Source organism: Syzygium oleosum, unplaced genomic scaffold (assembly GCF_021117445.2).
Source record: "Syzygium oleosum isolate NSW1041296 unplaced genomic scaffold, Sole_v2.1 Sole_v2.19, whole genome shotgun sequence".
Taxonomy (NCBI): Eukaryota; Viridiplantae; Streptophyta; class Magnoliopsida; order Myrtales; family Myrtaceae; genus Syzygium; species Syzygium oleosum.
This window is the reverse complement of record NW_026607503.1, coordinates 5,565,077-5,575,929: the sequence shown is the minus strand read 5'-3', so window position 1 is coordinate 5,575,929 and position 10,853 is coordinate 5,565,077. Positions and strand designations below refer to the sequence as shown.

At 39.6% G+C, this 10,853-nt stretch overlaps 1 protein-coding gene across 1 annotated transcript; it reads left to right on the top strand.

Annotated features, from left to right (window-relative positions):
* The first annotated feature begins 499 nt into the window (after positions 1-499).
* On the top strand, positions 500-6,830 carry LOC115673962 (uncharacterized). Its single transcript, XM_030596224.2, has 3 exons — positions 500-569; positions 611-734; positions 5,948-6,830. The coding sequence occupies exons 1-3, from the start codon at positions 500-502 to the stop codon at positions 6,828-6,830; spliced, it is 1,077 nt and encodes a 358-aa protein (XP_030452084.2).
* The last annotated feature ends 4,023 nt before the right edge of the window (positions 6,831-10,853 follow it).

The following is a 10,853-nucleotide window of genomic DNA, read 5'->3' as shown; positions in this document are numbered from 1 at the left end:
TTAGGCCGTGATCAGTGGATTGTAACCACAAATGGTGTCATTAGAGGTGATGATTTACCGCAATCGTTCAATTAAGAATACAGGTGGAACCTGGGTAAACTCTGGAATCGACCTTGGAATGTGTGATAGTGTAGATTCCAGTTAGCCAAAAATTTGGAAACCAGTTTTGACGAGTAAGTTTGAGGTTACAAGTTTCAGGTGGAACCTGAACAAACCTAGAAAGCGCTCAACCTATGCATTACGGCACATGATACAAAAATCCGATAAGTAATCTTAATTTTGCTCAAGAGAAATGCATTGTGTCCATTTCATTCTACCCCTTGGAACAATTCAACAAATATAAAAAATTATATCATATTTGGCCTTCTTTGAAGTAAATTTCCACTCTCTCAACCAAGAATTGGTGTGGTAGTCTTCTCAATTGTCATATAAAAGGCATAGTTAACATTCACTCCAATGAGAGAGAGAGAGAGAGAGAGAGAGAGAGAGAGAGAGAGAGATGTATGTGACTCGGCCTCTGTCTGCATGCAGGAAGTCATCAAGCATTCTTGGGGAGTTACCAAATGAAGGTCCATTTTCAGGCTACCTATGATCACGGACGTGGTAGCAGAAGCAGAGAACACGAGTTGCTGGGGGACATGCGAGATCACATCGGTCATGAAGCTTCCGTTTCCTCAAGACAGGGCCCTAACCTTCGAGCCAATTTATGAAGATTCCTCAATCACCAAGCTCTGGTTCATTCCGGCACTCAATAGGCCTCTCTCGTTGAACATCTATTACATCATAACTGTTAGAAATTAAACCAAATTTGTTAGTACTTGTTTCCTTTTTGAGTCTATTCGTATTTCCATATTTTGATAGATATTGTGAGATATTGTTTCTAGTTATATTTTAGGAAAGTTTCCTAAGTCAAGTAGGTTTCCTAATTAGAATAGGTTTCCTAGAAAGAGGTTTCCTATTTCGAATCAAACTATGATCTATATATAGTCTATTTCTCTTGTAATTGAGACATGTAATAGAAAGACGCGAATTGCGATTGTTTCACCTTAAAAAATTCCTTTCATCAAATCAATATTGTTGCCGCGCCTATGACGCTCAACAAATTGGTATCAGAGCTTACGGTTCGTGATCATGGCTTCAACGAACAATCAGCTTCCTCTTCAATACCCTCATCTTACCAAAGAAAATTATGGTAACTGGGCTGTTAGAATGAAAGCTCTACTCGGCGCCTACGGTGTGTGGGAATTTGTTAACACTGGCTATGATGAGCCAGAGGATGAAGCCACGTTGAACCAGAATTAGAGGAATGCCTTGGAGAAGGCTCGAACGAAAGATCAATATGCCTTGTCGATCATCTATCAAGCGTTAGATGATTCCATGTTCGAAAAAGTTTCGAATGCCACTACCGCTAAAGAGGCATGGGAGATTCTTCAAAACACACATCAAGGAGTTCAGAAAGTTCAGAAGATTCACCTTCAAACCTTGAGAGGCGAATTCGAGGTAATTCATATGAAAGAATCTGAATCGATTGCTGATTATTTCACGAGAATTTTGGCAATTGTTAATCAGATGAAAAGAAACGGAGAAGACGTTTCCGATGTTCGTGTTGTTGAGAAAATACTTCGGTCCTTAGACAAGAAGTATGATTATATTGCGGTTGCAATCGAAGAATCCAAAGACTTGGATGCCATGACGGTCGATGAACTTATGGGTTCATTACAAGCCCATGAAGAAAGGTTTAGAAAGAAAAAGATTGAACCAGTGGAGGAAGTTCTCCAAACGCAATTGACCATTCGAGATGAAAAGGAGCAAAGAAGAGATCCCGTACAAAATCGCGGGACAAATCAAGATCGTGATCGAGGTCGTGGCCGAGGTCACTTTAAAGGAAGAGGTCATGGACGAAGCAGAGGAGATCCTGCTCGAAGTGATGGAGGATACCAGTACCAAAGAGGTGTTCGTGGAAGAGGAAAGAACTCGACAAGTCAATGGTATGATAAATCTAAAATTCGATGTTATCATTGCAATAAACTTGGCCATTATGCTTCTAACTGCTGGAATAAAGAAAGTAGCAGACCAAACAAAAAGGCGAACTTGGTAAATAATGCTGATCAAGTTCTCTTATTGGCATTCAAAGAAGATGAAGAAGGTCAAAGCGATACGTGGTATTTGGATACCAGCGCAAGCAATCACATGTGCGGGAGAAAGGAGATGTTTGCCGAGTTAGATGAGACAATTAAAGGGAGTGTCTCATTCGGTGATAACTCTAAAATTCTTGTTGAAGGGAAAGGTACAATTTTGATTCGCTTAAAGAATGGTGCACGTCAGTTTATTACTAATGTTTATTATGTTCCAAAAATGTCAAGCAATATCTTGAGTTTGGGACAACTTCTGGAGAAAGGTTATACTGTTCATATGAGAGATCTTAATCTTATGTTGAGAGATCGGAATAATAAATTGATTGCAAATGTGAAGATGTTGAAGAACAGGATGTTTATTCTTAATATAAAGAGTGAGATGTCTCGATGTCTAAAGACGTGCGTAGATGATCCTTCATGGTTGTGGCATTTGAGGTTTGGCCATCTCAATTTTGGCGGACTCAATTTGCTTTCTCGCAAGAAGATAGTTTATGGCTTACTATATATTGATCATCCCGATCAATTATGTGAAGGGTGTGTTATCGGCAAGCATTCCAGAACTAGCTTTCCGAAGGAGGTGACTTATCGAGCGAAGAAGCCGCTTGAGTTGATTCATTCTGATTTGTGTAGCCCGATCAATCCTCACTCATATGGTAATCATCGATATTTTGTTACTTTTATTGATGATTACTCGGAAAACTTGGGTGTATTTTTTGAAAGAAAAGACAGAAGTGTTTGATATTTTCAAACAATTCAAGAACCTGGCTGAAAAGGAAAGCAGCTATTTTATCAAGGCTTTGAGGACTGATCGTGGTGAAGAATTCACCTCAGCCATATTCAATAAATTCTGTGAAAATCATGGTATTCGGCGTTTCTTGACGGCCCCGTATTCTCCTCAACAAAACGGTGTGGCTGAACGGAAAAATAGAACCATTCTTGATATGGTTCGAAGCATGTTGAAAAGCAAAAATTTGTCAAAGGAACTTTGGGCTGAAGCTGTTTCATGTGCCGTCTATCTTCAAAATAGATGTCTCACATATGGACTTGAAGGCATAACTCCACAAGAGGCATGGACCGGGAGAACACCAAGTGTTTCGCACTTGAGAATTTTTGGGAGCATTGCATATGCTCATGTCCCAGATCAAAAAAGATCGAAACTTGAAGACAAGAGCAAAAAGCTCATCTTTATCGGGTATGACTCATCATCCAAAGCCTATCGATTATTTGACCCTAACACTTTGAAAGTGTATGTAAGTAGAGATGTCAAGTTCGATGAAGATGGAATGTGGGAAGAAAATCTAAAAGAAGAAGCGAATGTTCGTGGTAATTCCAATCAAACGGAGTTGAAAGATCAACCTTCACCTTCTTCTCCAACATCTTATTCAAGTTCATCAACACCATCCTCTTCAAATAGTGTCGATGAACCGCTAGTGCCAAGATCGAGAAGATTGTCTGAAATTTACGAAGCTACTGAAGAGCTTCATCTTATATGTCTTCTTGCAGATTATGAACCACTTACTTATGATGATGCGGCCAAAGAAGAAAAGTGGAAAAAAGCCATGTACGAAGAAATTGAAGCCATCGAGAAAAATCAAACATGGGAATTTGCTGATCTTCCGAAGGACAAGAAATCGATTAGTGTTAAGTGGGTGTACAAGGCCAAGAAGAATGAGAAAGGTGAAGTGACAAGGTACAAAGCCAGATTAGTCGCGAAGGGGTACAAGCAAAAAGCCGGAATCGACTATGATGAAGTTTTTGCCCCTGTCATCCACATGGAAACGATTAGATTGATTATTTCCATTACTGCTCAAAATAATTGGCAGATTTATCAAATGGATGTCAAATCAGCATTCTTGAATGGCATCCTTGAAGAAGAAATTTATGTCGAACAACCCGAGGGGTTTGTTGTGAAAGGTTATGAAGACAAAGTGCTAAGGTTGAAGAAAGCTCTATATGGGCTTAAACAAGCACCGAGAGCATGGAATTCCAGAATTGATGCATATTTCAAGGCGAATGGATTTTCTCAATGTCCATACGAGCATGCACTCTATTTGAAGCAAGAAAAATGTGATATTCTACTCGCCTGTTTATATGTTGATGATCTTGTTTTTACAGGAAATAATTCGGGGATGATTGATACTTTTAAGGCATCGATGGTGAAAGAATTTGAGATGACCGATAATGGTCTCATGAATTATTTCCTTGGTATCGAAGTGAAGCAAAGTGCCGATGGGATTTTTATTTCTCAAAAAGGATGTGCAGAAAATATCCTTGAAAAATTCAACATGAAGAACTGTATGCCGATCAATACACCAATGGAGTGTGGAACCAAGCTTTCGAAGTTTGATGATGGTGCCGATGTTGATTCGACATATTATAGAAGCTTGATTGGAAGTTTGAGATACTTGACATGCACGAGACCGGATATTATGTATAGTGTTGGAATTGTTAGTCGATACATGGAGAAGCCGAAATCATCTCATCTTAAAGCTGCAAAGAGAATACTTCGGTACATCAAAGGTACTATTTCTCATGGCTTACACTATTATTGCTCTGAATCTTTCAAACTTAGAGCTTATTCGGATAGTGATTATGGTGGAGATATCGATGATCGAAAAAGCACCACGGGATTTGTATTTTTCTTGTGCGACACTGCTTTCACGTGGTCATCAAAGAAGCAATTAAGTGTTACTCTGTCGACATGTGAAGCTGAATATGTAGCTGCATCTTCATGCGTTTGTCATGCAATATGGTTGAGAAGACTACTCAAAGATATTCTTATGGAGCAGAAGAAAGCAACGGAGATTTTTGTTGATAATGTTTCTGCTATTGCTTTGGCGAAAAATCCAGTTTTTCATGAACAAAGTAAACATATCGATGTTCGATATCACTTCATCTGAGAACAAGTTAAAGAGAATGAAGTTGAAGTATTGCATGTGAAGACCGGAGATCAAGTAGCAGATATTTTTACTAAACCTCTCAAGATCGATGCTTTTCGAAAGTTCAAGAGCCTGCTTGGAATGATCGATGGAAGAGAATTTGGTTTAGGGGGGAGTGTTAGAAATTAAACCAAATTTGTTAGTACTTGTTTCCTTTTTTAGTCTATTCGTATTTCCATATTTTGATAGATATTGTGAGATATTGTTTCTAGTTATATTTTAGGAAAGTTTCCTAAGTCAAGTAGGTTTCCTAATTAGAATAGGTTTCCTAGAAAGAGGTTTCCTATTTCGAATCAAACTATGGTCTATATATAGTCTATTTTTCTTGTAATTGAGACATGCAATAGAAAGATGCGAATTGCGATTGTTTCACCTTAAAAAATTCCTTTCATCAAATCAATATTGTTGCCGCGCCTCTGACGCTCAACAATAACTACAGAGGGCAAATACCAAGGGTACGTGTCTAATAGTACTAACTACAGTTTGCACTCAACATGTTCTTCGGATATGCCATATGCGTTAATTTCTCTTGAACAATTATAGTCACAATAAACAGTAATAACATCTATGTTATATTAAACTACTTTTGTCGAAATTGAATCCGAATTGCAGCGGATCATCTGTTACATTCTGACATCCCCACAAACCTTGATTAATCTAGAGGCTAGGTGTGAGTCAAGTCTACTCGCTACCAGTTTCTTTCAATTACAAGGCCTTTTCATCTCGGAATGTTCAATAGATAAGATAAAGAGCCATCTTACGTTCACCAAAAGAGGAAAAAAAAAAAAGGTTACTGATGGACAGTAATCATATCACGGTCTTATCTGCATCAATTTGCTTGACCACTGGTCACCAATCTTGACATTTCCGCAGGAAATCATGCATATGTTCGAGGGACGTGGACATAGAACCAACTTGTTTCAGCACATCCATCAAAGACACCAGACCGAGCCATTTCGACCCCAGAGACACATACCAAGTGTTCCAGATTCACCGTCACAACAGCGAGAGCTTCTTTGCTGAATCAGTGGCTCCAGATGGTTTTCCTCCGCAGTGCCTCCGGAAGAAATTGTGGGAAGTTTTCACCTCGCATTCTCTCCGACCTCACTTAGAAGAGGCCTTAGGCCTTGACATGACTCTGAGAGCCCGCCTTCCCGACTTCACTTTCCCAATCTCAGGCAATCGTCCAGCCCCTGCTCCTGTCGTTGTGGGAAAATGGAATTGCCCATATGTGTTTGTCAGGGAGGAAGGTGTTGAGACCAAGCACCTAATGAAGAAGTCAATGTTCTACAAGATGACACTTGAGCAAAAGTGGGAGGAGCTGCACACTTGTGAGAATAATGTCAACAACAAGGGCAATAATGAGGCCAGTGTGAATGTGGCTTTGCTAAAGGAAGAGGCTTCAGTCTTTGGCATGAATGCAGTGAAGGATGAAGATGAGACTAGGGATGGCTTTTTGTGGTTCAGGGTCATGACACATGACGAGGCATGGAGGGGGATCAAACTGGGGGTGAGTGAGGCCATTGCTGAGAAGATGAAGTGTGTGATGAAGGAAGGAGGCTGGCTTGATGATGGTGATGGATCAGGAAGAGAAGTGAGGGTAAAGAGAGTGGAAGAGTTCAAAGGTGGCAAGAAGTGGAAGAGGTTTGGTTGCTATGTCTTGGTGGAGAGCTTTGTTTTGACAAGATTGGATAGGAGTGTGGTGCTCAAGTGCGATTTTAGGCAAACTCACAGGATTCAATGCAAGTGGGAGTGATTCGTTCATTGGGTTCTCCGAGGATATAGTGTCTATGTCTTAGATATATATGGCTCATCTTCCTTAATTTTATGTTCACAGTTTTCTCAGTTTTACTCCCACTTCCTTTTTAGGGTGAGTGGCATCGCGCAGACACTACGGGTTGCTTTACAATCACTATATAAGTTTTCTTGTAAGGGGTTTTTTCGTGCTGCCTGCGGAACCGTTTCCTTAATGGAGTGATGGCTGTTGAATCATGGATATCTGAACTAGTCATTGAAATTTCTTCAGCTGTTCATATTCTTCCCCCATGATAATTAATTTTAACAATTAAAATTTCAAGTAGGATCAAGAATGAAAAATAATACACGTTGAATAAATCAAAATTGAAACGCCAGCGAGTCGTATGGTGGTGCACGGAAGGAAGAAACACAACGAACCTATTGAGGCCAGTGAACTCAACCAACTCTAGATTAGGCTTTTATATTCCGGAAAATTCTACTTTTTGTTCTTGTACCATCACACTTTTTCTAGAACATTCTATCTTTTAATCTTTCTAATCGAGTCTTTTTATATGGACAAATTATCTAATCGAGTCCCGGCACAAAATTAAGTCAAATCTAGCTTATGTAGCTGTCAAACGGTGGGCCACATTTTGCCAATGTCGACACCTACACTGACTCTACCACGGAAAAATAAAAGAAAGCAGAAAAAGAGCTTTTTTATTATTTTCCACAGCTACATCCATGTTAGCAAAATGTTATTTATGTCACACTCTGAGGTCATCCAACAATCAAGTCAGCCAGATTTGGCCAAATTTAATGCGAGAGGGACTTGATTAGATAATTTGTGCAAATATAATTTGATTGGAAAAATTAAAAGTGCAAAGATTTGATTATAGAAAACCTGAAATTATAGAAACAATATTAGAAGTACTTCATATTTTAGCATAAACCATTATTTCAAATTCAATGCAAGAACACTTTCTCTCTTTTCTTTTTTATTGGTAGAACTGGCGGGTGAGGCAATTATTGTTAGTGAACCCTTATGGTAACCTAGCGAGCCCTTGTGGACGTGACCATAATATTAAGTCAAAAACAGAAAAACCAAGAAAAGGATCATCCAATTTTCAATGGTTTCTAGTAAGTCCGTTTTGATTATCAAAAGGAAAATTGTCCAAAAAATTATAGATCTATTATGATGAATAGAGAAGTTTTTCTCTCTAATTTCTTTTCTAAATGAATACAAAAACATATTTAGTTGTACACAGAAAAAACTACCAAAAAAACTATTCTAGGCTATGTACTATCTTAGGGTAAGAATCTGGTTGATCCTCAAAATAAGGACATTTTACAATACAATTTTAGCAACTAATCAGCCCTATAATTTCTCCAATTAGTCTTAATTGACAACTCACGCCAACACTCCCCCACAAGTTAGTGCATAGTTATCACTAATGCCTAACTTGTCAAGTGAGTTGTAGAAGATCTTGCTAGAGACGCCATCGTGAGTATATCCACCAGTTGGTCTTCAGATTTGACAAATGGAAATCAAACTATCTTGGCATCAAGGTTTTGTTTGATGAAATGTCGATCTATCTCGATGTGTTTAGTACGATCATGTTGGACTAGATTATGAGAAATATCAATGGCCACCTTATTGTCACAAAATAAGCTCATCTCGGAATTAGAAGCAAAACCAATCTCACTCAATAATCTCTTAAGCCAAAGAAGTTTACAAAGTCCTTTGGCCATTCTGGTAAACTCGGCTTCAGCATTGGATAATGCCACTACCTTATGCTTTTTGCTCCTCCACGTGACAAGATTTCCTCCTACGAAGGTGAAGTAGCCTGATGTAGACTTCTTGTCAGAAACACTTCCTGCCCAGTCTGCATATGTATAACCCTCAATATTAAGATGATTATTCTTTGAGAAGAGAAGTCCTTTCCCTAGAGCAGACTTCAAGTAACGAAGAATTCGAACTACCGCATCCATATGATCTTCACTAGGTGAATGCATAAATTGACTGACTACGCTTACAACATAAGCCATATCTGGACGAGTATGGGAAAAATAGATTAAGGGCCTGTTTGGTAACCGGCCAAATAGTGCTTGATTCTATTATTTTGTTCTCGAGAATAAAAAAAGAATAGAAATATGTTTGGTAAATTTTTTTATCCCAGGCACAAATTTATTCTCAGAATCAGTTTTGGAACAGAATCAAGAATAAAAAAAAAGTTGATTCTTAATTCTTGGAACAAGAATCAGAAATTGGAAAGAAATTTTTTTCTTCTTCTTCTTCTTCTTTCTTGGCATGTGGCCGATGGCCGGCAACCCGCCATAAGCTAGGGCGTTGCAGCCTTCACTAGCGAGGGCGAAGGCTGGACCCTCACGGCCTGGGTGAGGGCGACCCTCGCCCAAGCCGCGAGCCGCTCTTGCCCAGGCCGTGAACAGCGAGGGCTGGACCCTCGCAGCTTGGGCAAGGGCCGCCCTCACCGGACCCTTACCAGATTCGGCGAGGGTCCAACCCTCGCCAAATCCGGCAAGGGCGGCCCTTGCCCAGGCCGCAAGCCGCCTCGCTAGATTTGGCGAGGGTGGCAGCAAAGGTCCAACCCTTGCCAGATCCGTTGATGGCGGCCTTAGCCTAGGCCGCAAGGGTCCAACCCTCGCCCTCGCCGGCGAGGGTGGCCTTTGCCTATGGCCGGCGAGGGCCGCGATGCCCTCACCGACGTCAGTGACCTAGCCATGGGCTAAGGAAGGAGAAGAAGAAAAAAAGGAAAAAAAAAGAAAAAAAAATTAAAAAATTCAAAATATTGTTAAAATATTATTAATAAAAATAATTTTTGTGCAGTTACCAAATGCATTTCTATTCTTTTTCTATTCCAGGAATAGAAATTTTGGGTAGTTACCAAACGCCTTCAAATGCTTAATAATTGTTTCCGGGAATGGAATAAAAAAAAATCATTTCTAAGCAGAAATTGTTTCCGGGAACAGAATGGTTACCAAATGCACCCTAACTTAACTACTAATCTTTGATACCTCTCATTATTAATTGGGACCTGATTTGGATACTCTCCAAGCTTGTAGCTCTTACAGTTTAACAATCCCACTTCAGACAATAAATCTAGCACATATTTCCTTTGAGAAAGAAATATACCCTTTTTTGATCTGGCTACTTCAATCCCTAAGAAATACTTGAGACTCCCAAGATTCTTCATTTCAAACTCGGTTGCCAATCTCTTTTGGATTTTGAAGATCTCTTCCGCTTCATCCCTATGATAATCATGTCATCCACATAGATTATTAAAGTTGTTACCTTTCCATGTTGTCGTTTCAAGAATGGAGTATGATCTGAATTACTCTGGTAGAAACCATACTTCTTCATGGTCAAGCTGAATCGTCCAAACCATGCGCGGGGTGATTGTTTGAGACCATATAATGAATGTTGCAACTTACACACAACCCCTGTTTTTGAGGAAGCAATGTACCCTGGTGGAATATCCATATGAATCTCCTCCTCAAGGTTGCCATGAAGAAATGCATTATTTACATCAAACTGGTGCAATGGCTAGTCTAAATTTGCGGCAAGAGACAATAAGACCCTGATAGTGTTCAGTTTCGCCACCGGGGAAAAGGTCTCTTGATAGTCTATGCTATATGTTTGTGTATATCCCTTTGCCACAAGTCTCGCCTTGTATCTTTCAATAGATCCATCCATCTTATGTTTAATGGAGAAAACCCATTTGCACCAAATTGTCTTTTTTCCTTCTGGTAGTGGAACAAGATTCCGTGTTTTATTTTTTTTGTAGCGCCTCCAATTCTTCTTTTATCGATTGAATCCACTTCGGATCTGCTAAAGCTTCCTATATTCCATTGGGAACATGGACCGAAGACACATTGCATACAAATGCCTTGAGAGGTCATGATAATCTCCAAGTTGATACATGGTTTGCATTAGGATATTTTGATCTCCTTTCCTCAAAATCTGGTGAGTACCGATTTGGGGGCTTTCCACAATTATGCCTAAAGGTTAAGTGACAACTGA

What these genes read in the sequence shown, in the direction of transcription:
- LOC115673962 (XM_030596224.2), top strand. Translation starts at nt 500, where the DNA reads ATGTATGTGACTCGGCCTCTGTCTGCATGCAGGAAGTCATCAAGCATT. An exon ending in TGGGGAGTTACCAAATGAAG is followed by an intron (nt 570 to 610) that starts GTCCATTTTCAG and finishes ACGTGGTAGCAG; the next exon opens with AAGCAGAGAACACGAGTTGC. An exon ending in TCCTCAATCACCAAGCTCTG is followed by an intron (nt 735 to 5,947) that starts GTTCATTCCGGC and finishes ACATTTCCGCAG; the next exon opens with GAAATCATGCATATGTTCGA.